This window comes from Coptis chinensis, chromosome 9, assembly GCF_015680905.1.
Source record: "Coptis chinensis isolate HL-2020 chromosome 9, ASM1568090v1, whole genome shotgun sequence".
NCBI classification, from domain to species: domain Eukaryota; kingdom Viridiplantae; phylum Streptophyta; class Magnoliopsida; order Ranunculales; family Ranunculaceae; genus Coptis; species Coptis chinensis.
Genome location: NC_141464.1, coordinates 58,532,306 through 58,559,730, shown reverse-complemented (window position 1 = coordinate 58,559,730; position 27,425 = coordinate 58,532,306). Strand labels below are relative to the sequence as shown.

At 37.3% G+C, this 27,425-nt stretch overlaps 2 protein-coding genes, 1 long non-coding RNA gene and 1 pseudogene across 3 annotated transcripts; 2 read left to right on the top strand and 2 right to left on the bottom strand.

The window, feature by feature from the left end:
- Window positions 1–323: 323 nt before the first annotated feature.
- Window positions 324–1,750, top strand: LOC147476974 (uncharacterized). The gene is made up of 2 exons (XR_015207724.1): window positions 324–752; window positions 846–1,750. It is a non-coding gene; the product is annotated as an uncharacterized LOC147476974 (long non-coding RNA).
- A 2,571-nt stretch (window positions 1,751–4,321) lies between these two features.
- On the bottom strand, window positions 4,322–7,569 carry LOC147476973 (phospholipase A1-IIgamma-like). Its single transcript, XM_086582636.1, has 2 exons — window positions 6,838–7,569; window positions 4,322–5,502 (listed from the first exon to the last, which is right to left on the bottom strand). Exons 1-2 carry the CDS (start codon window positions 7,420–7,422, stop codon window positions 4,897–4,899), a joined length of 1,191 nt encoding a protein of 396 aa, XP_086438762.1. The 5' UTR covers window positions 7,423–7,569; the 3' UTR covers window positions 4,322–4,896.
- Window positions 7,570–8,760: 1,191 nt separating this feature from the next.
- LOC147476972 (uncharacterized) lies at window positions 8,761–10,126 on the bottom strand (annotated as a pseudogene).
- An 11,584-nt stretch (window positions 10,127–21,710) lies between these two features.
- On the top strand, window positions 21,711–27,086 carry LOC147476971 (uncharacterized). Its single transcript, XM_086585883.1, has 11 exons — window positions 21,711–21,761; window positions 24,247–24,339; window positions 24,703–25,098; window positions 25,255–25,380; window positions 25,457–25,561; window positions 25,630–25,713; window positions 25,792–26,058; window positions 26,153–26,376; window positions 26,477–26,635; window positions 26,757–26,861; window positions 26,957–27,086. The coding sequence occupies exons 1-11, from the start codon at window positions 21,711–21,713 to the stop codon at window positions 27,084–27,086; spliced, it is 1,740 nt and encodes a 579-aa protein (XP_086442009.1).
- Window positions 27,087–27,425: the final 339 nt, after the last annotated feature.

Sequence of the window (27,425 nt, the reverse complement as noted above, 5' to 3'; positions counted from 1 at the left end):
CTTGTACCTATCCGATATGAGTCAACTGTCAACTTAGATACTACAACAAAGTAATACTACCAAGTGGGACATACAAATCAGAAGCATTATCTAATAGGTCGGGTATAACAAAAGTTTCCAACACATGTACTACTCTTGTTTTACAAATCTGTAATGACCCGGAATTTTACCTACGGGTAAACCCGTCATTTTACGTGTTAGTTCAGTGCCACTCTAGGTACTTAAGTATATGGCGAGGTTTCACATTTTCAGTTGGCGGGCTTGATTTATTGATATGGGCTTTTCATTGATGGTTATCTTTATATTGGGCCTTTTATATTATATTGGGCTTGTTGCACCTTTTAATTTATTGGGCATGTTATATTATTTGGGCCTGTTCTATCAAACAAAGTTTGAGTTGTTTTTTTGGGCCTCTTTTTGGATAATTGTGGAGGGTCTGTGGGTAAGGAAGCCACGTATGGCTTCTAGAAAAGGGGAAGGATGAGGACTAAACGGAAAAACTCTCGGTGGTTTTCAATTTTTTTTCACTCTCCCATTCTCTCTCTCTCTCCCAAAATATTGAAAAGAACAACTACTGGAGCAGGTCTAGTCAAAATTTTTAGAAAGTCTGCCCAACCGGCCACCGCAAAACACATCGGCAATAACATTTCAGACAAACCTCCAATAAATGATGTGAATTCAGCTTCACCTGGTCGGGACTCAGAAGCACTCTACTTTGCGCCCATATTAAGAAAGAAAGGCGTACAGAGGAGGTGTCTCGGGGATGTTCGATTTTTTTGAATTTCAAGCTTAAAGGTAAACTTGACACCAATTTTGAGTTTAATAGAGATTTGATATGCTGATAGGCATTAAGGGGAGGAGTACGGTTTCGACTAGCTTCTGGTGAGTGCAAGCACTCAAATTTGAATATTCCATTTGATTTGATGATTAGGAAGTGATTAATAATTAAGACGGACTTGCATTCAAGGAAGGGAGTTAGTTTCTCTGCTCAGGAAGGATAGCTTTAGATGCTATATATATATACAATTGCTTTCTCATGAATATATACAAGGAGTTACATGTGGTGGTCTGCGGCTATAGGGTTTACACCTCTAGTTTTCAATTCCTTGTATCGTCAATTAATAATTGGATAGCTAGACCACCTGCTGAAACCAAACAAGAACTGTTTTTGATATCTGAATTGAGAGTTGTGCTCAGAAAGGCCGCAATAGGCTGTTGTCAGGCCACAAGGAGTCTATCACCAGGCCATTTGTTGGGCCGCTACATGCCATGTTAGCTCACTGCAGGCCTTTGTTGGGCTACCACTAGCCGCAATGAGCTTTAATATATCTGTGCCTATTTTATTAACTTATTGTTTTATTTCCCGCATAATTACTTGGTTGTTAGAATAGTATTGAGATAAGTATATTAATGACATGCGATTAGCATAGGTTCTCTTGCGCTAAATACTTATTTTGTCTAGGTTGAATAATATATATATGGTGCGTTTACTCGAGAATTCGGGAAAAACCTCGAATAACTAGAAGTGAAGTGACATACTAGGTAGAATACCGATTCAAGGTTGAGAATCGGTGAGGGGACGTTACCTGGTTAGAACAAGAGTGAGGAACCTATACCGCCTTCCTCATCGGAAATGGCTTAATCCATCCCATAGATCCTTACCCGAATAGGGGAATTACGATTGGCTTGATCCCTAAATGGGTGCGTGGCGCAGGCACCACCTCGGCCCGCTTCCATAGGAAAACCCCCACCCCTTGTAGTAAGAAAATCGGTAGTTCAAGTTATTTTATTTCTAGTTAATTCTAGTACAATTCATTTGCCTACGTGTTAAGCATGATAGAAATCTTATGAGTATGAATTATATTGAATGCTAATGTTTTTCTTGAGAGTATGTTAATCAATGCACTTACGAGGATTTAATAAGGAAACGGTAAGTGGTATTAAGCAGCTAAAGGTATGTGTTAACCTCGTCTTTTGTTTCAATTTCATTTCCAGTGGATTATTATATATTGACTACGTATCCAACGTTGAGCGTTGGAGTATCTTCACAGGTGCTCCCATAAGACAAGAAAAGGCGTACGGGCTAATTAAGAACAATTTAACGTGAAGCGCACTCTGATTGGCGGGGCGGTTCTTTTAGCTCTTTCTTGTTTATAAATTTATTCATTTAAGTTGTTTTGTAATAATTTAGTATTTCGTTATTGTCTTTAATAATGAATCCATTAGTTAGAAACTAGGATAGGGATTAGCGTCAATTGTGAAAAACCGATATGGGGTATGAGATTTGTTTCGGGACTGCAGCTACTTGATTTAACTGGCATTTGTCGAGATGGTTAAGTAGCCGGTGCCACGAATCAATATCTTTAGTAGTTGGGTTTACGGTTGAGGTCTTAATATGATAAATGGAAGTGTGTTATTTGATTTTTCAGGTTATGGCAGGTTGTAAATTTATGAAATGTTAGAAATACAGAGGAAACTCTGTCGAAATTTCTTTGAACGCGATGCTCAAAGGGGGGGTTTTATATTTTCGTTCTAGTTTGGACTCGTGTGAGTCAAACCTGCTCTCGTCTTGGTTTATTAGACGGTTGAATATTTGGATCGAGCTCTTTTATCTGAATATTCAATTGTCTGGAAAGTCGGGACGTCACAAAATCAAGCAATATGAAGAAAAATACCAAGCCAAAAAAAAAGGAAGAAAAGTATCCACCTCACTTGAAACATAGTTTTTGTTAAACATAGTTTTTGCGAAAACATAACGGGAGGCGTAAGGCCTAAGCCTCAAGCGCACACAACTTTTTTTAAATTCTAAGCAAACTAGTGTGAGTGCATCCCATTAATTCTCTAGTGTTCTTGTGTGTGTGCGTTATAAAGCAAGTACTCATATAGTCGTGTGTATGTTTGCTGGAATGTAAGTACTTGTTTTCGTGATCTTGTCTCAGACTAAGAGTGACTTAGTGGTATCATAGGGGCAGAAAACTCAGTGCAAAACCTAGCCCTATGACAGTAACCATATTGATGAGTGAAATAACTTTAGACCGTCTCTCGCTATTTGGTAGGACACATCATATTCTCTAAGGGAACCAACAAACAGTGAGTTGCCACCTATCTCTTTTTTAAGTAGCACCTTTTGGTATCAATGTAATTATTATATTATATGCCAAATAAGAAAAAAACTAAAAATATGGCGTCGTGCTATAAGCCTATATAGGATCTTATTTACTTCAGTAAAATTTATTGAAAGTACATACCCACCTCTTTAAATAATCATCAAGTAGTGACATAACAAACTTGTTCTCTTTCTCCCCACTTGAACATATGTATATGCACAATTAATGTTAAGTGTTAGAAACCATTTTAGAGCATTGAGTACAAAAACCATTTGTCAAATAAAGGCTAAATAAATCAAGCATCAGTACAATGAGTACAAACCCTTTTGGTTTATTCAAGGCCAAATACACCTTTGGAGGTTGCTTCTTAGAAATCTGATTCCCATTCACATATATCTCTTTAGGGTCTACTCGAGTCTACACAAAAAAAGGAAAGAAAAGAAACAACGTTACTAATAAACTCTAATATATTCTATGAAGTCAAAATGAATACTGAACTTGCTTACAAAAAATGAGTATGAAATTCATCATAATTAATCTAATAAAATAGATGCTAGATAGTGAGGGGCTACAATCAAAAGCTTGTGGAATGGTGAAAACATGCTAGACACATGAGAAAAAATTTAAAATTGAGTGTTTGGGGGAGAGTAAGATACAAAAGAAAAGGAAGAGATAAAAGTTTGGGGGACTAAAAGAGTCGCTTCCACCCATTCCCACAACCTTGCTATTCAGAGTCGAGGGATGCAAGAAATGTCCAAGAGAGAAGAAAACTGAGTGAAAACTCATACGTAAGAAACAAACACTTTCCTAAGCACCTAAGCAAACACTTCTAACAATTAAACTTGAATGCAGAAAAAAGAGAACAGAGGTTTCTGTATGTAAAAATATTTGCTTAAATCCAACCAGTAACCAAGTTTTGACAAAATAAGTAGCATATATGCTTTTGGTTTTTCTTCCTTCATAAATTTCAATTAAATTAGCAAAGAAAGAACATAAAAAAAAACATAACTCTTATGTCATGGCATTGATCTATACTTGCCTTGTGCATCCAAGCCCAACACAATGGAGGAATAGCGTTGCCTTGTACACATTGTTATGTAAAAACAAGCGTTAAAGAGATGCTCTAAGTACCAAAAATATTTCACTAACCTGAGGCAAAGCCACAAAATACACAAACAAGTGCTTTGGGCCCCATCATTTGGGCTAAGTAAGGGGCCACCACCACAGATTGGTTTGTGTCAAACCGTCCATGCAACTTGCAATATACACTTACTAAGTTACTAATAAGAACAATTATAGGCATAATTGAAGCTTATGAAAGTATTAAATCAACTTTTTTATTTCACATATTACCAAGTGAAAAGATGCATAAAATCTTATTTATTACATAAAACTAAAAAACATTCAACTAAAAAGATGAGAAAACAAATAATTAACAATGCAAAAAATGAGTCGATTTTTGTTTTTTACATGTAAATGAACACACATAATGGCACAGTTTTAGTGTTGCCTTCGGGCCACCAAAAACTTAGGGCCTGCGCTGACTGAAGCTACTTTTTTAGTCCAAAAATCAAGATTCAGGAAAATAAAGAATTACTCTCTCAGCTGGGTTTCTCTAATTTTGCTGGAATCTTTGATTATTCACGGGAATAAACATTTTGGAAGTATTACATTTTTTTTTTTTTTTGAATGTTCACCGAAGATCAAAAATCTTTTTGCACATTCGCACAAATACATTTTGCACGTAAAACATATATATAATTTACAGGTCGACCAAGCATATTTTGTTTCAATCATCTTCTTCTTCATGATCCATCAACTTCCATGACCCATCAGCCAATTGTACCATTCCCTTATTCTTTTCAACCCACCAAGATTTTGGAACAAGATATTCATCCTTCAACGCGTCCATTGATTTGTTCAGAAGAGCTACAGAACGGTTCACTTCCAACTTAAATCCACCTTTACTCCCTTGTGCTCCAGCAACCCCATGCAAATAAGCTTCCAAGCTGTGCCAACTAATTATATTTCCAGGACTCTTCAAGTATGGAGACTTTCGAGTGTCAATTGCCAACTCTACACCGATATCTGAATAGCCCAATATCGGATAATTGGGTACAATATCTATGGCATTTCGTACACGTAATAGACGCAAGTTTTCTAACCCTGAAAAGAATTGCTTGAAATTGCTATCACCAACACGGGGACTAGCAAAGACGATGGCAGTAACCGGACACGGTTGGCTAGATGAGTCTTCGGGCTTGTTCAAGCCATTTGCCACAATGTCAGCTGCATTTAGTGTACTGAGGGCCGCACCCAAACTGTGTCCAATGATGGTTATACTGATCTCATCTTCTTTGAACTCTTCAATTAGTCTCTTGACTTCAGCAAGGACCTACAATTTGAATGTGGAGGTGTTAATTACTTAATTAAGCATATACTTCGTAATGGACTTTCAAGAAAAATTAAGGGGGTTTTTACTTAACCCCCCACAGATGTACCCCCATTTGAGATAACCCCCCATTTTGAGAATCATTACTGATTGCCTCCCATTTCAGAGTTAATTTTCCAAATTGACAATTTTGCCCTTATGTCAAATTTGTAAAAACCCTCCATTTTTAACATACGTCTTTGAAAAATTAGAAAATTCAAAAAAAAAAAAAAAAAAAAAAAAAAAAAAAAATCTGAAAACTCAAAAAATCCGGAAAATTGAAAAATAAAATGAAAAATATAACAAAAACTCGAAAACAAATTAAAAAATACTCGATAAAAGGAAAATTCAAAAAAAATTTCCAAAAATTGAAAAAACAAATCGGAAAAAAATTCGATTTTTTTTTTGGCAAAATAAAATAACATCGAAAAAATGGGAAAAAAATTTGAAAAAAATAATAAAACAACTCAAAATATAGGAAAACAAATGAATTTTATTATTTTTTCAAATTTTTATGCATTTTTCAATTTTATTTTAAATTTTTTCGAATTTTTTCCCGATTTGTTTTTTTCAATTTTTGGAAAATTTCAGATTTTTTTTTAATTTTCCTTTTATCGAATATTTTTTAATTTGTTTTCGAGTTTTTGTTATTTTTGTCATTTTTTTTTTTCAATTTTTCAGATTTTTTGAGTTTTCATATTTTTATTTATTTATTTATTTTTGAATTTTTGAATTTTTCAAAGACGCAGGCTAAAAATGGGAGGTTTTTACAAATTTGACATAAGGGTAAAATTGTCAATATAGAAAATTAACTCTGAAATGGGGCAATCAGTAATGATTCTCAAAATGGAGGATTATCTCAAAAAGGATACATCCGGGGGCGAGTTAAATAAAAAAATTAACTGTAGGCTGGGCTTTAGATTATATTGTTTCCTTAGACTACCTCAATATGCTTTATTAAGTTATGGTCACTCTGGCAAGGAAGAAAATGATAGGACTGGTTTAATTTATTGAAAAGCGTTCGTTGTCTATACAGTGTGGTTTGAAAACTTTCATGAAATGGGCTCGGAACTCTCAAACTCAAGAAGCAGATCATATCTAGCAAGAAAAGCATATAAGTGTTATGTCAATTGTGTCAATTTACGTGTAGTTTAGACAAAAATATCAATAATAAAGAAAGAAAAAAACAAGAATGACAGTCTTTTTAAATGGTGATCGACCATGGATCATTTGACATTTTGTCATGTAAATATATTTATTTGAAGTATCAAAACGTGCTATTGGTGGTTATGGAATTACCTGGTCTCTGGCACTAGACTTATTGAATGGTGATCGGGGATCATTTGACATGTAAATCGAATTCCAACCTTGGTGCACCTTAAGTTCATCGGTGCCGCCTAGTATGTTAGAAGCCGAGACTAGTGTAAAATCCAAGTCATTAACCCATTCCACAGCTTGCACAGTCCCCCTCCAAACAATCACAATATCTCTTCTTCCTAATGCAGTTTTCCCTTCATCTGTAGCCACCGCGACATATCCCATCCAATTAGACTCTCTACTCCAAGCCTCCCTGGACATCGACTTGATTATAAAGGCATCCGGGACTTGGACTTGAGACGTCGCGTACAAGAACTTGGTCACTTGATACTCGTATGGATTTCCATTAGCTAATCCCAGCTTAGAAAAGAAATTATTCTTTCCATATCGACTGCAACCTGCAAATCTTGAAGCCTCCTCAGTATCAAATGTGTCATAGCCAGCTTGAGCCATCTCTCCATAATGAATTATATTTCGACGGAGATCAATGTCAAGAGGATCCAAAAGGTTCTTCCAATTGTTTTGTCCATTGAGCTGCCTCCATCTTTTTGCTAATTTTCCTACCATTGCTATGAAAAACCAAGTGCATTTACAGATTTTGCAGTAATGCTCACTTTAAGATAGCTTTATTGTACAAGTTATATTTTTGGCGAAGCAATGTTGAGTGTTTGGTTTCTAAATCTTTAAGTTGTCTCGTTGTTTCGTTAAGGATCGGTATATTTATGCTTATAAACTTAAAATTCACTTTTGTTCTTATCAAGTTTGACATCAAAATCTCATTTGTCATTGAATTGGGACATATTTCATACATAGCATATGTGATTGGTCCATTTGATCCTTAAATGCGTTTTGAGGTTGAGAGATGCAAGAAATTAATTTTCCATTAAAAAGTTGTCTTCTAATAATACTAGCAAAATGTACGTGTTCTGCACATGGATGTCAAATAGATAATGTTGGCATGTATTTGTATTTGAATATAATATCGGTGTCTACATTTCATTTTTATGAAATTATGTTAGCATACTCAGTTCATTAGCTTCTAAAACTGGCATGCTAAAAGAATATGGAAGATGGAAGCCGTTAAATACCGTCATACCATATATCTGCCTGTACATACAAAAAAAAAATTCAAATATGATCGTGTGTTCACAGAGTGGCGACATATATAATCTTAGAAAAATGTTACGTGGTTTTAAAGGTGGAACTTGGAAGTGTGGAACACAATTAGATAATACTGTGTAAGTTCATAAAAAGTAAAAAACATGCAATTGTCCATCATAAGTTCTAAGTTGAATTGAAGTCCTGACGACATGGTAAACATAGGCACGAAGAATAATTGTTTCCTTTAAATTTGACGAAAAAAGATAGTAATTGCCCCCTCCGTTCCATAGGCATAAAATAATAGTAATAGTAGTAATAATAATAATAAAGCTTCTACTAAGCAATCTGTAAGGTGTGGACTTTCCTTAACTACAACAGACACCTTAAAGGGTCATTGACTATAATTAAAATACAAAAATGACATGAATACTAATCATTAATGTTTTCCTAATGTTCACAATTTGACCAGTATTACAAAGAATTTTTTCCCCACCTTCTAAATATACATGCTGAAATGGCAATTTAATATGCATATGCAAAGTACATCCTTGAATGACACCCATATCTTATAGAGCAACTTTAGATACGGGAATGACACTCAAATCAGGTGCATCAGTGAACGCACGAAACCGATAAGACCCTTCAGTCCTTCACATCACTCCCCAACATGCCCATCCAGTGCGTCCTGTGAGACTTGAACACTACAATTATATACTATATTGGTAAAGACCGACTTACTACATACTATCACTTGTAGAGGCTCCAGTCAACTGCTTTTCCTTGATGAAGTTTTAAGTGCATAAATTAATCCCTCACATCAAGGTGTTGCCTTTCATGTATTGCTTTGTAGCACTCTTGAGACTGCACAATGGAAGCTATGACTTGGAATCTCGATATACATATGGATTGGTGCAGGAAGAACCAGCACATTTTTCATGAGGTGGGTAACTGAAAGTCCAAACCAAATACCTCGTCAATTTTGTAAAAGAATGTAATGTGTATATAGTTTAGAGATGGGGATAGGCATATCATGTCTCATTTTTTATCCCACGAGAATGAAGCCTGGAGGAATTTTCACCTGTAAGGCTCCGAGCTAAATATACTTGGTAAGCCAACATCTTCTAAGAATGTAACGACTGTCCCAGTAGGACGAATGACCCATCTAATAGTATTTGGTGGAAGTGTTCATGCATTGGCAGCCTTCTCCTGTCAGCAGAAAAATATTGATGGCATAAACAAAGGGCTGTAGATACCCGACAATAATTTTTAACACAAAAATTAAAATTTTCAATAGGCCTCTGTACCTGTGCTAACTCATCTCGACGCTTCTTTAGCTTATCTTCTCGCTTCTTCCTATTCGAATCTTGACCCAGTATTTTCCTAATAGCCTCAACCTAAAAAACCCCCAGTTAATCATTTGTTCACTTAGAATTCTAGAGGTTGACACTTAAGGAAATATAGGGAAATACAAATTATAGAAGATGTTAGTTATACATAAATAATAGACAAACCTCAGACTCCTTAGCCGCCTTCGCTACTTGCACTCTACGTCTTTGAGCAGCCTCTGCCTTTTTCAGTTGTTGCTCTAAGTAAGCTTTTCTTTATGCTCTGCTCACCCAATAACCAAAAAAAATAGAGAAGCTTAATGGGAAACCAACAGGTTCATCTAAGAAAATTCAAAGGATGGCAAAAAAATAGGTTAAAAATTGTTACTTGTAGTGGAGCAAGAGGCAACCCATTTGGGAATTCAATCAAACTTGTCGATGCATCTTTGCCCGACTGAAGCGCTCATTGACGTCTTGTAAGAGACATTTCCTTTTTCGCCTCAACTAATGAATAAATAGAATCCTTTTGTAAAACGTCTGATATAAGTTATTCTTCCACAAGATCCTTATTCTTAGATTGTCATTCTGACCTTGACTTCTTACCATCTCTTAAAACCTTCCTTTGATGCTTATCCTCACCATCTGCATAATTGAAGTCACAATCAGAAGTAACCTTAACACTCTTGAGTTTCTCAAGATAGCGAATCTCCTCATCATTAACACCATCATCAAACTGCTCATCTAACACACGCCGCTTGGGGACACGCCTGCTCTTACGAACAGGCTTCGACTTGTCTGTTTTCTTCCCAGCTACACCATTTCCAGGCATCTTGTTTTTCAAAGACCCCTTCTTCCTGAGACTAAATGTCACACCCCAAATTTCCAGACAATACACTACTACAGAAATGCACATTAACCACGGTAGACCAAATGGTATATATCACTGTTTTCACAATAACGGTGACTAATAGTCAATAACCACGGTAAGGAAGGCTTTTCTAATTTTAATACAAGCAAATACCACTGGGCTCGTAAAACCGTGGGATAAAATATGCTATATACCACGGCACAACCCAAAATTCCTAATTTGTTTTTTCACATTAATATACCTCACGGTTTATACAGAAAAGGTGGCTAATGCTTTGCCAAAAAATAGGCCTACCGTGGGTAAAACAATCTAGCAAAACCCGAAAATCTGTCTCGCGCTAAAACATAGTCTTTTCAACTTCCAGAACTCTTCTCAAGTCTCAACTTCCAGAACCCTTCTCAAGTCTCAACTTCTATCGGTTTCTCTTTTAAACTAGGGATTTGTACAAAGGTTTGAAGTAGTGATTTTGTTCATCTCTCCCCAATTTCGACTATCAGGTATTTGTGTTTTTTTCTCTCTCTCCCGATTTAGATTTCGTAATATAAATTAGTTTTGATGTTAATGTTAATAAAAGTTTTCTAAAAAAAAATTGGTTTGATTTTCTTTAGTCCAAGCACAGAATTTTGATAAAAAAATTGGTTCTTGTTTTTGTGTTAGTCCTTGTTGGCGACGCTACTAAGTGAGTATTACCGCAAGGAAGGATCAAACCAAACCCACTTTTGTCGCTTGTCCGCTACACAAAGGTTACTTGTTGGCAGTTGCTACTACTTCCAGGTAATCCTCTTATATCATCCTTTATGGAGGTTTCTTGTTTGTTTGTTTGTGGTTTCTTTATCTTTTCTTCTATTAAAGATTTAGAATTTTGGAAGAATAAAGCTAGATGTGTGTTTGTTGTTTTATGTAGGATAATTTGTTATTATTATTATAAGATGTGTGTTTGATTTATTATGATTGGATATATAATTGTCTATGAGGAAGAGTTTGTAATGTCGGCTAAAGTTGGGGTTCATCACTTCGATTGAAACAATGTGGATCTCGAATCGCTGCGGGAAACACTATCGAGTGTCTTTGCCTCAAGATCATCGACCCGGGTGATTCGATATCATTAAAACCCTTCCGGGTGAACAGTGAAGATAAGAGACAATTAGATCAACTCCTTGTTTTGATTTCCTTTCATCATAGCAGTTTATTTCAAGGGGGGTTTACTTGAGTATGTGACCAAACCTTCAACAGACAGACGCCCAAGACGTTGGGGTACATATCGTATGTGTGGCCTGCGGTTGCATTCAGGATCTAAGAAAACCATACGTTCTCCGTTCACACTATCTCCCCCTCCAAGAAATTTGACTGAGACCTATGCTTGAGCACATTAATGAATATCGATCAAGGCTTTCTGATTGCAGCTAGTGGTTTCAGAATATTCCTTGCGCTAAGTCTTCCTTGGCCATCCTCTCCCCTATAGCTTTTGTTTGAGATGAGCTTCCAGCTTTGCTCAAAGCCGAGAGCAGATACAGGATCTTAGAAAGACCTCCGAATAGCCGGGGCGATTGCACTTTCCATCCCTTACAACATAGGGCATGCGAAAAAAGTAGTTGAAGAAGCCGAGACGAGAGAGAGAAAGAAGTCCCGCTTCGCTTTAAAGGATAGGGGGTATAAACTATCTTTAGCGGTTCGTAGGTGCCTTATTTGATCTAGTAAGGGGTGCTAGAGCGTTAATAGCATTCCCAACCAAGCACTACCCTCGGTTTGCAGCCCCAGTCCATATAAAATAAAGCAAATCAATCTACCAAAGAAGCAGAGGCAATGATAATTGTCCACTGCTTATCTACTACCATAAGCGGGAGCAGATTGGGAAGAACACCGGCCGATTTCTTTTTTCAATCCTTAGAAAAAAAAAAAAGGAGCTTGGTCAGCCATGTTCCCTATGTACCCTCTCGTTATTCCCATTATTCCCCGTTGCACCTATTCACCGCAAACCGCCGGTTCGGATCTATCTCGGTATGGTCACTGCACTCCAATCTCTGCCTTGGTTGGTGCACCTATGGTTCTTTTGTTGTTGATGACAAGAAAAAGGCTAAGAATAAGGGCAAAGATCCTTAGGATTGATATATACATAAAAATGACTATAGATTTTATCCCTTACACTTGATTAGGGTATAAGAAAGAGTAGCCTCGCTTTGGAGAATGATTTTTTCTAATCCGTAGTTTCGTTCCTGACTTGAGAAAGGTTGGCAGTAGTATACATAAGGGTATGCCCTTCGGCAAGTATTTAGCAAGTAATTCCTTGCTCAAGAACTTAGTCAGCTAAGTAACGCTTTTGAATCCGTTGGCTAGAGCTGCTACAAAGATTTATTTGCCATTTTTCCTTAGACTTTTCTGTTGTTTGAGGACTCTCACTTGAGATGTTAGCATTGAAGGAAGAAATCGTGTTCTAGGCCATAAATGACCATAAACTAATAGGCGTGGGAACAATGGGTAGCTCGCCTTGAAAAATGAAAAAGTAAGCAGTGGGGAAAAGAGATTGACTAATTCAACATAAAGGGCGGGGTCTAGATCCAATCCAATAAGAAGGTTTGAGCCGAGTCCGGGATCTCTCCCAATAGACCTGAACTACTTGACCAAGAAAAATAGATATAAGGTAGTATACGAATCTACTTCGAGACTGCCTCTCGAATTGTTGAAGCGGTTACTTAGGGAGAGAAGTAAGAGCTTAAAAAGTTTATACTAAGCTAGGGAACTACCGGAGGAGAACCGCACTTTGACATCTTTTTTATTTCAAATACTTTCGGAAGACTTATAGTGACCTGTCTTTTTCTAAGCTTTTTCGTCACTACAAAAGGTCTTTTGTATTGATGGTTAGATGTGGGGCTAGGAAAGAAAAGATCAATTTTAGGAAGATGAGGTTTACTCAGTATCCAAAGCCTTATTTCTGTGGCTTTAATAATAATTAAAGTGAAAGCGTGACGATCATTTAATAACTCAATATGTAGGAAGATGAGGTCTACACATTGAAGGTTGCAAAGCTTAAAGGAAAGTAATTATTTCCTGTTAAACTTAAACATTTCTACTTGCAACTTTTTACAATTCAATAGACACCCCTAAGCACTAGATCTGAATTTCTAAATGTCACAATATGTAAGAACAAAAACTGATGAAATCAATGGTAAGACAGTTCTTCAAGTTAGCTTTACTTATCTTGGGATTATAGAGAGTTGAACATTCCAAAAATAGAGAATAACGTAGTCCAGCAACACTTCCCAACAATTAAAATAAACAATTGCTGACTTATGTGTAAGAGACCTAACCAATTGATTTTCAAGTCCCTGACACAATTCTCATATGCCCTCATTCGTTTCCAATCATTAAACCCACCTGCAACAGAATTTCAAACATTCAAAACAAAACCTAACAAACACCATAATTAGCTCTTGTGAGCAAGACAAAACACAACTACTTCAAAGTGGTGTGGCAAGCACGCAGCAGCAGCAACAGCACAACACCACATTCACACACTAGCACCTGCACACACACACCACAGTAGCACCTGCACACACTCACACACTACCACCTGCACACACTCTCACATACACCACACTACCACCACTTGCCAGCACACACTCGCACCACGTGCCAACACCACCACCACACTACAAACACACTCACATCTCTGCCTTGTAGGCCAGATCAATTTTCTTTGCAATCTCATGGAGCACATGGGGTATATGGCTAGAGCAGAATGACGGACACAAAACAAAACTAATGAAATGCAAAACAGGACAATGAAAATAGCATACAAAACTAATCAAAGTTTTTTTACAATTTTATAAAACTATTAAGAAGTTAATTAAAATAGTGTGTTAAAATAGGACAATGATCAAAAGGCAAGCAAATTAATGTGATTAAAATAGTGGTTAAAATAGCTGTCAAAACAAACACGAACTTTCTGACATTAGAACAAGCAAAACTTAGAAGTAAGTAAAAACTTAGAAGTAAATATAACATTAAAAAAAAAAGCTTTATCATTATGTATGTTAGAGAGTATGAACTCAGGAAAAAAATTCACTCACTGCTCATATGCTTCTCCTTTGCTATATGTTCAACGTGGTTTGTGGCTTTTCCAATAGCAATATCCAGTTCCTGGAAAAAAGAGTATCAGTTGTGAGGAACTGAAAAAACACATAACAATTACAAGAGACATACTTAAACGTACCAATTAGATAGTGCAGATATGAAGAGACATAATTAAACATACCAATTAGATAGTGCAGATATGAAATCACCTTGTATTCACTGTTCACTTCATAAATTCTAGTATATAATAAGAGCTGGATGAACTGATCCCTACCTTCTAATAATTGCGAATAGCATTCAAGTATTACCATGCTAAACATATATGTTCTACCTTCTTACAACATCCTATATATACTAACTTCCTAACTTTTATTTGCAAGCACAGATAGCCCAACCAACCAACATTCAACAAACAATATAGAGTATCTATGTTTCCACACAAGTCGTAAAACCAGCTAGCTTCTCCACATGAGCTAGGTGCCTAATGGTACATAATCACACTCACATCACCACTTGCACACACTCACACACTAGCTAGCAAGAGTAGTACCCGCATCACCCGGTCCACCGCACTACCAAATACACCACTACACCACCACCCACCACCACACACCGCACACCAACAATCCACATACACACCGCACCACCAGTCCACACAATGCAAACCACCACACACTTTACACCACCGGTTCACACACGCACCACCAAATCCACACAATGCAAACCACGTCACTAGTCCCCTAAACCCATGCCTTCAAAGTTCGAGTGAATAGAGATTCTAAGAACTAACCAACGGACATGAATAAAAGTCATTACCTCAAGCTCGCGAAGCTTTGCTTCAAGTTTCAATTGGTTCTCTAGTTTCTTCTGCCTAATCCGGCCCTCGGCTACCATAAATTGTTGACAAGCTCTGATCTGGCCTTGTATTTCGCTCCATGAATGGATATAACTTAGAGCTGTTGATGCTTGTTTTGTAACTGCATAAGCTTCAGTTAGAAACTCGAGAACTCCAAAACTTATTCTGCTACCCAAGAAACAGAGCCGCTCCAAAAAATCCAAAACGAAATCCATCCAGAACTAAACAAACACCACTCAGAATACCCAACCATACAAAAAAGAAACAATTTCTATAAGCAAATAAGAAAAAAATAAATCAACTGCAAAACTTGTTCAAACTTTTCCGCACAAAATGAAAAAAATCCTCCATCCAATAACACGAAAAGTAAACATAAATTGACCGAATTCAATCAATCACGCATGACAAAGAAAAGTTACAATTTTTCACACCAAACATTAATGTATTCAAACTAGATTACACTAGAATAACGAACTAAGTAAATTAGAAATTTCAATACCCTAACTTGATTTCAAATTAATCACAAACTTTTATGGCGTCGATTACCTTTCTCCATTAAATCAATCGCATCTTCGAGCTCCTTCTTCAAATAAGGATTGCCTTCGGATACTTCAATCATTTAATGGCTTGACAAGAAAGAAATTTGAAGCTTTAGATCTAAATACTTCAATCGTTTTTACGGTGACCCACCAACCATCATTTCTAGATTTACGTACACGGAAGTCGGTTTCTCCATTTGTGATATTCAAACAAAAATTAACCTTGAACAAAATCATCTCAAGGAACAAGAATTTATACTTTAACGCCTATATGCCATCACTATTTTTAATATTTAACGGTTTTTAAATATCATCTCAGGGAACCAAATATTAAAGGATGTTCCTTTAACGCTGGTTTTAATATTTTATTAGCTAAAATATTTATACTTTAACGCCTATATGCCGTCACTATTTTTTCCCGAATTATCTAAAGAAAAATAAAATAACTTTTTGATTTATTGTGACGTTAAAAACCGAATACTGACGCCTAATTACCGTCACAAAATTTCTGACGCCATTTTGGCATCACAAATCCTCAAAAGCCTCTGTCACAAAAATCCAGTTATGGTGTAGTGTATGTTCTGTTGTGGTTCCACTACTACATAAATTTGAGCGAATCATTCAAATAGATTTTGTATCACACCGCCTCGCTGCCGTGTTTAGTGCTTTTCTTCCCCAATATAGTAGGTGCATTGATCGGTGTTTGCATTCCTCAAATTATAATTCAACTGAATCTGCTTGGGGATATTTTTCATTGAATTCCATGTGAGGTCCCAAAATTATATGAAATCCCATAGCACCGTCTCGATCGTCAAAAATGTGGTCCAATGAAAGGTTTAGCAAGGTTTTAGCTCTCACCAAATACTTGCCTTTTAGTAGCCCGGTAAAACTTGTAATGGCCTGGTGATGGCATGTAGTTGCCTATATAGTGGCCCCGGCAGCTACAATTTTTCTTAGTGGCTTAAGTTGTTTGACTAAAAGAATAAGATATGGAGACTATTTTCGCATACATAAACTGGTTTTAGAAACTTATGCCTGTTGTTTTATTTTTTTATTTTTAGTTTGCAAGTTTGCTTATTGTTAATTGATATATTGGCCTAGTGATGGCATGTAGTTGCTTGTATAGTGGCTTGGCAGTTCATGTTTACGGTTTTGTTAGTGGCTTAAGGTGTTTGACCGAATGAGTAAGAGATAGAGATCAAGTTATCGCATACATAAACTGATTTTTAGAAGCTCTTATGCCCGTTGTTTTACTATTAGTTTGCAAGTTTGCTTATTGTTGATTGATATATTGGGCAGAACGCATTGGATCGATCGTGATTTGCATGATTTTATCTTGCTTAATCACCTTTTTTTTCATGTGTATGTAGTACTTGTGTATTGAATTTCGACATTGAGTATGGATAAGCCTTGGATGACTATGGATAGACTTTTCGATGAATAATGAGGGAAGGGGTCAAGTATTTTATAGAATGTGCCGGAGAGCATGCAGCCCGCATAATCTTAATTTCATAAGATGCCCATGCCTTAATTGTAGGAACCACTTGCATCGAGTTTGACGATATCAAGGATCATCTGTTTCATGTTGGTTTTGAAAAAAGTTACGAGCGTGGATATGGCATGGGGAAAAGCCTCACACGCTGGAAAGTCCCGGCGTCGACACGCATGAACCTCCATGTCAAGACTTTGATATGGAAACCCCATGTGATTTTGGGGACACGGTTAGAATGGTTAATGATGCATATGAGAGTTTCACGGGGAATCCTAAAAAAGCTTTGTAAATTGCTTGAAGATCTTTGAGAAACCTTTGTACAAAGGTTGCAAAAGCTATACAAAGTTATCATCCCTTGTGGAATTGTTCAACTTGAAAGCCAAGAGTGGGTGGTCGGACCGAAGTTTTACCAAGCTATTGAAGGTGTTGGGAAAAATGTTGCCGGATAATAACGGTGCCACAATCCATGACCAAAGCTAGAAATGTTTTGTCTACGCTTGGAATGGAAGTTCAAAAAATACATGCATGTCCCAATGATTGCATACTTTACAGAGGAGATGAGTACAAGGATTTAACTAGTTGTCCAACTTGTGGAACATCGAGATATCGTGAAAAGAAGGGTAAAAGCGCTGCGAAAGTTTTGTGGTACTTTCCGCTCTCCCCAAGGTTTGCAAAGATGTTTCAATCCGCTCGGACATCAAAGGATTTGGTATGGCATGCAGATAGAAGAGTAGAAGTTGATGGTCAAATCGTCATCCAAAGAGATTCTCCAAAGATGGAAAGAGGTTGATAAAAGGTGGCCGAGTTCACCAAGATCCAAGAAATCTGCGACTTGCTCTTTCGACAGATGGGATTAATCCACATAGTAATCTCAGCTCTAGGCATAGTTGTCTTTGGCCGGTTATGTTGATCACTTACAATCTTCCTCCATGGTTATGTATGAAGAGAAAATTTCGATCTTCGACAATGTTGATATCGTCCCCCGGCAACCCGGTAATGATATTGATGTTTACCTTAGACCTTTAATTGAAGATTTACAGTGCTCTTTGGAATCCTGGTGTGGGAGGTTTATGATGCCTACAAGCAAGAATCTTTTACATTAAGGGGTTGTTCTACCGTGGACGATCAATGATTTTCCCTCTCTTGGAAATTTAGTTTGGGTGTAGTGTCAAGGGATATCTTGCTTGTCCAATATGTGGTGAGAAAACTGATTCTACAAGATTGAAACACTCGAATAAAAACATATATCAGTCCCATAGAAAGTTCCTTCCAAAAAATCATCGTTATCGAAGGCAAAGGAAGGCATTTAATGGTCGAAGAAGAGTTAAGATCACATCCGGACCGTTAACCGGAGAGGTGATTTCGGAGAAGCTCAAAGGGATGAAAGTTAGATGGGGGAAACCAAAGCTGGTGATTCCAAAGCCAAAAACATCAAGAAAGAAGTCAAAGGCATCCAATGAAGAGTCACAAACACGAGAGAAGCAGCCTAGCACTTCTGATGAGAATGAAAGTGGTAAATATTGGAAGAAGAGATCCATATTTTTGAGCTTGAATATTGGGAATTCTTGCTTGTGCGACACAACTTGGATGTCATGCATATTGAGAAAAATATTTGTGATAGCATCATCGCACACTACTTAACATTAAGTACAAGACAAAAGATGACCTCAAAAGTCGCCTAGACCTCTTAGAAATGGACATGAGGAAGGAACTAGCACCGAGAAAAAGGGGAAATAGGACTTATCTTCCACCAAAGATGTCATAATTATCTAGAGCTGAGAAAGTAACAGTTTGCAACACTTTGCGTGAACTCAAAGTGCCGATGGATATTCTTCACATTTTAGACACCGTGTCGATGCAAGATCTAAAAGTGTATGGTCTCAAGTCTCATGATTGTCACATATTGATGCAAAGAACTTCTTCCCCGTGGCAATACGATCGGTGTTGCCAAAGCACGGAGGTATACCATCACTTTCGGTTGTGTTTCTTTTTCAACTCTCTTTGCACCAAAGTAGTGGATGTGTCAAAATTAAAGGAAATTCAAGACAATTTGGTCCTCACTTTATGTCTATCGAAATGTACTTTCCACCATCGCTCTTTGATGTCATGGTGCATCTATCCGCTCATCTTATAAGGGAGGTTGAGCTTTGTGGGCCAAGTATTCTTTTCGTTGGATGTATCCATTTGAGAGGTAAGTACACGAAAATTGAATTAACTACTTTCAATAATTTAGTAAAGCTTCATCAATTTGATTGTTTGTTTGTTTGTATTTTCTCTTTTTTTTGTTACTTTTTGAATATTAGGTTCATGAAAATACTAAAGGGGCTACGTCTTGAATCGAAATCGTCCGGAATGATGCATTGCTGAAAATTATATCCTTGAAGAAGTTGTTGAGTTTCTTAGCCGTACTTTATCCGAGTGAATGCTTTGGGGAGTCCCATCGCTAGAAACATGGATACTAATGATAACGGAGAAAGAAAATACAATTTCTAAGGGAAAGCCTCTTGGTGGTATGAATGTTGTTGAAGTCGACGAGAAGACTTGGGAGCAAGCTCATCAATGTGTTTTGGCAAACACTAATGACGTTCAACCTTATATCGAAAGTAATGCTTAGTATAGGATTTTGTTTTTCCTTATTTCACCTAGACAGATAATGGTGACCAAGCTTTTTTCTTAACTTGATAGGAAGCATATGGAACACCTAAAGCTTACTTATCCTCGTAAGTCAGCCAAATGGTATCAAGATGAGCACACTCGCACATTCATTTATTGGATTCGTCAAAGGGTAAGATTATCTGAAATTATTTTACATCTAATACAACTTTGCTAAATTCGACTAAGATTCTTGGATAACTTGGATAATCAGGTTAAGGAGGAGGCAGCAGTTACCGGTAACAAACTTTCAAACACCCTGAAAGTTATAGCTCAAGGACCTCGTCGAGATGTTCTAAAGTGTTCAGGCTATGTTATTGGTGGATACCGTTTTCATACGAAGGATCATGAAGCTTCACTAGTAAACCAAAATAGTGGTGTGGGTTTAATGGTGACAACAGTGCAAATTTCAAGTGCCAAGGATAAGAACCCCGTTGTTTCATAAATGGGTTACTACGGTGTTATAACTGAGATATGGCTGCTCGACTATCTGGTACTCAAAGTCCCAGTATTTAAGTGTGACTGGGTTGACAACAGAAATGGCATCAAAGTAGACGATTTGGGTTTCACTTCTGTTGACCTTGGTAGAATTGGACATAAGGAAGACCCTTTTGTGATGGCCTCTCAGGCCAAGCAAGTCTTTTATGTACCTGACCAACTCGATCCAAAATGGTCAATAGCTTTGAGGACTCCCCGAAAAGAAACTACCTTGAGGAAGGGAATGAGGATGAGCTAGATCATACAAGTAGTAAAGTCTTTCCGGATGTCGACTTCCTTAGTTCAGTGCATCAAGATCATCTTATGCGCGTGTAGAGATTGTGAGGGGACTTATGTCGACCCTACCTCTAACGATTAAGTTAGAGCATGTTATGATTTTTTTTTTCTTTCTATGGGGATGTTTGAACAAGTTTGTTCCTTTATTATTTGACTATTGAATATTGTTATTAAATGTGAATTCATACCTACTTTGATATTTATATTTGCCTTAATACTTTAATTCATATTATGGATGATCATTTGTCTTATTATTGTTTAATTAATATTGTCCAAGTTATTGATACCTAGTTTATTTCATATGTTGTTATTGGTTAAAGTCTTCATGTCTATACTCGGTATATAGGAAATCAGCATGGATCCAGGAGAGAATTCTGATTCGATTCGTATGGGGAGTTGGACGAGACTTCGATACACCAATGGAAGTTAACAATACACAAGATTCAAGTGTAGAAAGGACAGGAAGAGGAGCAGTTCAATGCAAAAGGATAACAAAAATGAGAGAGGGTGAACTATTGAATGTTCAATACAATGAAGATGGTCAACATATAGGGGAAGGCGGAAAGGATTTGGCAAGCTACTCAGGTTTGTTAGCGGAGTCCCGAATCTCTATTGTTAATTATGAAAATTGGCATGCTGTCGGAGATGAAGTGAGAGACTTGTTATGGGATACTATAAAGGTAAATAGCTCCAGTTGTACTATTAATTGTCTAATTAGTCTTAGGTTATTGTAACTTTAAAGCTTATTCTTTTTTTATAGGCCAAATTCAACTTGACAGAAGACGAAAAGAAGGGTGTTGTCTCAGATATTGGTGAGAAATGGAAAGAATTCAAGAGTCGGTTGACTAGGTACTATATCACTCCCTACAAAGACCAACCTGAAAAGCTTTTGAAGCGCTAAAAACACACGAGAAAAATATTAGACAGAAGATTGGGAAAGATTTGTGAAGTCAAGACTGACACCAAAATTTCAGGTTAGGATAACTTATTTTTGTTAGTTTGATTGGTTTTGGATAACTGTATTCATTTATGGTTAACAAGCATTCTATCTTCTGATACTTCCTACTACCTTCTTCTCTAAAACCTCAGCCCATGTGCTCTTACTTTCTGCTGGATTTTCTGTTAGTTAGTGTATGGTATCTCGTATCTATGAGTTAGTCGCTATCCGTCCGGCCGAATGCAAGAGTCAACTCCCAGGAAGCCAAGTGTCTTAGAAGAGTCCATAAAGGTATCCTAATACCTAGTGGCTAGGGCAAGTAGTCCCCATTTGTTATCTGCCGGCCGCCTCAATTCGAAGTTTCTCTAGCAAGTTCCAAGTCCCTAGTTTGTAGCTTCACTAAAGCGAAGTCCGGGTCGATGAAGGAGCGAGTCCGGGCATTAAGGAGTTGGTAGCAAGTAAGGAGTTGTTTGTAGCTGCAGCTAAAGGGAAGTCCGCTCAAAGGTGTCAAGATCGATACACGAGAACTTGTTCCGATCAAATCGTATCTCACACGCGTTCAGGCCATAAAATCCCATGAGACGCTGCTCTCCTCTTGAGTGAATGAACTCAAGGAGGAAACGAATAGGAGACGAAAAAGATATATTCACTACACAAAACCTCCGGTTCGGCTATATTTTGAGGGACTCGCCAACCCCGCTCTTGTCCAAGAACCATTTAAAAGTGGAGCCGAGATTCAGGGAAAGTTATCAATATGAGTTATCTTGAAATGCACTTTCGGTACAAGGAGGCGATCACGGGCGTAGTAAAGGCGTTGGCTGTCTCACCCTACGGGGTGGGACTTACGATATCAAGCATCGTCGCCTCATCCGACTCTTCAAGGAAACGGTGCGAGTTGGAGTTGGCAAGCAATTCCAAAGAGAAAGAGAGTCTTTGTAAAGGTAGTAGAGGCTCTTGTTGATGTGGAAGGGATGGTACTACTTAAGTACTTCCAAATGTATGTTCCTAGTTGATAGAATTTTATTACTATTAGCTGAACATTGCGCTTTCTCTTAATTCACTATTACTCTATGATGGTGATAGTAGAGAGGGTCTTCATCGGTTTATTAGTCGTAGCAGATCGAATATTCAAAAACTCGACCTTCGATTGCCTGAAAACTGTGTACTCTCGACTGCGGTACTCTCCTCGATGGTACACTCTGACGGTATTCAAAAACTCGACCTTCGATTGCCTGAAAACTATGTACTCTCTGATGGTACACTCTGACGGTATTCAAAAACTCGACCTTCGATTGCCTGAAAACTCTGACCTTCGATTACTCTATGATGGTGATAGTAGAGAGGGTCTTCAGTTTATTAGTCTTCATCAGTGTACTCTCTGACGCTGTGGAAAATGGAGATGGTGCCTGAAAACTTTACATTTCAAACACTGCTTCCCAGTTGGAAAAACTGTTATACACTTTAAACTGGAAAAACTGGAAAAACTGGCATACACTTTAATCAGTGTTATACACCAGTCATAATGCTTGATGATTGTTTTTAACACAGGCGCTATTGTATGAAAATGTACCGACTGTAGTTGATTAGCAAGTCTTGGGTCTTGACAAGCTGGCATACACTTGACAAGCTGGCATACACTTGGTTCACAAGCTGGCATACACTTATCTGTTTACAGCTGCTTCCAGTAATGTTTTTCCCTGAAGTTGCTCTTCCATTATATTCTAAGCTTTAATTAGCTACAGGGCCCCAAGCGTAAGCTCACTAAAATTTTGTTTACAACAGAGAACGAAACGAAACTATTATGACGAGTGAGAGTTGGAGCTAGGCAGAGGAGAGTTAGGAGCTATAGTTGCGTCAGTGAAGAGTGAGGAGCTATGGCTTATAGGGAACGGGTAGTGACGTTATGCGGAAAGCTTTGGCTTACCTTTGATTCTCCTTCCAATTCCAATGAAATCCAGGGCAATGCCAGTTTCAGAGGAAAGGACTTCGCCTGCCTTCCCCCTCTGATTTATAACTTGTAGTCGACTTTTAGGAAATGTTCGGAACAAGGATAACAGAGCTAAAGCTGAGGTCTTGTCAGAGCTTGAGTGACGAGCTAGAGTTGGAGCTATGGATAGTGACTGCTATCTTTATATATGCATTCCTTGTAGGGTAGCTACTACTGCTGTGTAAATAGAACCTTCTACTGCTAGTGCTAAGTAGTGACTTCCTGCCAACATTAAGTCATGAAAATCATTATGACGAGTGAGAGTTGGAGCTAGGCAGAGGAGAGTTAGGAGCTAAGTAGTGACTTCCTGCCAACATTAAGTCATGAAAATGCATATGCCGCCAACATTAAGTCATGAAAATAATGTGACTAAGCCTCGAAATGTCTCATTCACTCTTTTGTTCTCCAGTCAACACAATGAATGTTGTCAATATAGGCCCTAACAACATGGCAATCATCATGCGCAAAACCCACCACAGTAAGCACCTTTAAATAGTTGGTCCTCTAAAAATTCTTTACTTGTCTGTTAATAGGAATGTGACCTCCCCAAATTGCTGCTGTCATAGGATGTCATCTACAAGCGGTATTTTTGCACATCTAAACTCAGGCAGCCCCTTTGATAGTCTAGGATTGTGTGCCAACCTAGGTTGTTAATAGGAATGTGACCTCCCCAAATTGCCTTTGACGTGTGCTGTGATAATTAATTCCTCGACTATTAAAGACATCCAATCACATTAAACCTATATATTGTTTTTTATTCCTAAAGACGACTAATTCCATGTTTTCCAGGAAATTAGCAAACTTAATTCACAGCGGCGAGCAGCAAAAGTATATAACCATAGGACGGGCAAGACGGGATTTGCTGATATTGGAGAACAATTGGTGAGTACATTGTCTGTCTCAACATTTATACATGTAGGCACTTGTTAATTTGTTTGGGTATGATAAACCTTCAACCAAGAGTTTCGAAGACATGCATCGTATTAACCCTGTCGTTTGCGTGATTATTTTGTAACCATAGAAAAAAGAGTTGGGACCATCCTTTAATGGAAAAAATCGAAGGCCTTCAATATGGAAAAGAGCTTACTCAAAAAAAAGGAAAATATATTGAAGTAGCTACGGAAAGAGTGGCTGAAAAGATTGTAAGTTTTCTAATCATTTATTATTATGTTTTAATGTTAGACATGAATGCTTGTTGTGATTTGGATTTGCTAAATCCTTGTTTACTTCAAAACTTAATTGAAGGATGTGCTGACTAAGGAAGTAGAGGAGGGAAAGGTAGTTATTGAAGGAAGTAAAGACATCTTAACTCTAGCATTGGGCACACCCGAGCATCCTGGTCGCACTCGAGCAGTTGGAAAGGGGATCACCCCCACCACATATTTCCATGTTAACAAACGTGGCTCAAAGGAACATGTTACAAAGTTGGAATCAACAATTCAAGAGCAACGGGACCAAAACTACCGTCTTCAGGAAGACGTTAGGTTGCTGTTGGATAGAGTCAGAAGGTTGGAGGACAAAGATAACTCCTTACCATCTGAAAAAATCTCTTCAAACAGCAATACGAGTGTCAATATTGATCAGACGATACACTCATCTGACAAACATCAATCTAGTAGACTAGTAAAAAATGCTCAGCAAGTAAGTTACTACTGTGAATGTTTATTTTATTGGTAACCTGCCATCTATTTGTGCATCATTCATCGTTGCGTCTAGTGTTTGTGCAACAACAGTTTGACCCAACCATTTTATGCATTCCGACCTTCTAACTACAAATTTTATTTTTCTGACTAATAGCTGAAAAAAAATGGGAAGGCAGCCCAACCTCCATCAAAGCCCAAAGCAGATCATGGTAACAAAGCAAATAAGAAAACACAAGAAGGTCTAACACCATTTTCGAGGCCAACATCTGGTCTAGGACAGGCAAGTAGCATTTTACACGTGATATATATAATTTTAATAATGTTGCGTGGTTCTAAGATTTATACTTCAATTGTAGGGCCTAGAGTGTAATTTGGCTCAATCTGATCGTGTGAACAAGGTAAATAAGAATAAAACACGGGGTCAAACATCATTTCAGGGTCCAACATCTGGTCCAGGAGAGGTAAGTAGTGTTTTACACATTATATATATAATTTTAAAATGGTTCTAAGATTTATACTTCAATTGTAGGGCCTAGAGTGTAATTTGGCTCAATTTGATCATGTGAACAAGGCAAATAAGAAAACACGAGGTCAAACATTTGGTCTAGGGGAGGTAAATTGTAGTTTACACGTAATATGTTATTAAAATATAATGTTGTGTGCTTATTATGATACTTAGACATTTATATAGGAAAAAGAATGTTATTTGGCTGCGGTTGGCCGAACAAATATTGTTGCTGAAGGCTTGGTATACGAGGGAAATAAACGAAAAGAAATTCACGGTTACCCTTTGGGACTCAATAATGTTCGTGTTGCGGTTGTATCGCTTGTTTCTGAAGAAGCTGGCCGTCTTGCTCTTCCTATACAAGTGAATGAGGAGCTTAGATATGTCGCAGATGCTCTTGGCACACAAGTTCCTTGGCCAAAGGACCATGTCTATTATAAAGACGACATTGAGGTAAATAACAAGATTCTTTAATATGAAGTTATATGATCGATTTCTGAATTTGGCTTCTCTTTTAATAATTGGTTGTTCTGAATTTTTAATTTAGGGAAGTAAAAATCAAACTAGTGATAGTCATAATCAAGGTGCAATAGATTCGTTTGTGGGATTCCTCAATATGGCGCTTCCAGGGGACCAAGGTTCGATACATTTTCCAGTAGGAGGAGAATTGTTTGGAGATAATATGGGTAGTTTCATTATGGAGAAAAGCGATATAATGGATGTATGTAACATGGGTTGGTTAGATGCTGCTATTTTGGTGGTATACATGAGGTTAGAATATCTGCAAAATTTCATTGTTGGTGCTATCGTAAATCTTAGATATTCATATTTAGTTTTAGTAATTATGATTGCTTTATTTTTCTTTCTCTAGGATTCTTTATGACGAATTTGTGAGTTGTCGTGATGTCGTCGGATTTGTAAACCCTTTATCTTTCACAAGAGCTAATGGGAATGAGAAAACTCAAATTATTGTGGAGAGCTTGCAGAATACAAGTGGAAAAAGAGTTGTTCTTATCCCTTATAATCCAGGGTAAGGATATTGTCTTATATTTTAATACTATCCATGTTTTATCATTTTCATTGGAATGTATATTATAGTTTTAATGCCTAATTTTTCTTTTTAACCACACATGCCTCTCGATCTTTTGTAGTGGACATTGGGTTTTGATTGCTATTAATTTATCGCGAATGACTTTTAATTGGTTGGATTCGATGCATAATCTACCATCTAATGATATGGATATCTATTTTAACAGGTTTGTCATGATTGTGTATGTATATGAAATAATTAGATCATTACGTGCTTATCTTTTACTTGCTAATTAGGTTTTACATTGATCTTATTTTGAAGTGCGGTCATGAAAATAGAAAGACTTGAAGGGAAAGGAAGTAAAGGTCCAGTGAAGTGGGAGAAGATTATGGTAATAAACAAATTCTTATATGTATATATACTGTGTGTTTGGAAAAATATATGCTTATGAATATTTTCCATGTTTGTACTTAGGGCCCGCACACCAACCCCGTAGTAAAGAGTGTGGGTATTACGTAATGAAGTTTATGAGAGAAATAATGGAAGCTTGTTTAGATAATTCTTTTGAAAATAAGGTATATTTCGTCATACACTAGCATTCTCTATTTTGTGTTACTCTTCATTATTTAGTTATTATATACTTTTTTATCTTTGATCGTGCAGATGACAAATCTATCCCTCAAAGATACATACACACAAGAGGAACTTGATGTTGTTCGACTTGAAATTCTTAGATTCATCCAGCATAATGGAGCGTTCGAGCCAAGCGTCGAGTCTTAGCTAGGTTTTG

Excerpts from the sequence above, each read along its gene's own strand:
- LOC147476971 (XM_086585883.1), top strand. The coding sequence starts at position 21,711 with ATGCAAGAGTCAACTCCCAGGAAGCCAAGTGTCTTAGAAGAGTCCATA. Across the intron at positions 25,381-25,456 it reads CAACATCTGGTCTAGGACAG|GGCCTAGAGTGTAATTTGGC; the intron begins GCAAGTAGCATT and ends CTTCAATTGTAG. Across the intron at positions 25,714-25,791 it reads AAACATTTGGTCTAGGGGAG|GAAAAAGAATGTTATTTGGC; the intron begins GTAAATTGTAGT and ends ACATTTATATAG.
- LOC147476973 (XM_086582636.1), bottom strand. The coding sequence starts at position 7,422 with ATGGTAGGAAAATTAGCAAAAAGATGGAGGCAGCTCAATGGACAAAAC. Across the intron at positions 5,503-6,837 it reads AGTCTAGTGCCAGAGACCAG|GTCCTTGCTGAAGTCAAGAG; the intron begins GTAATTCCATAA and ends TTCAAATTGTAG.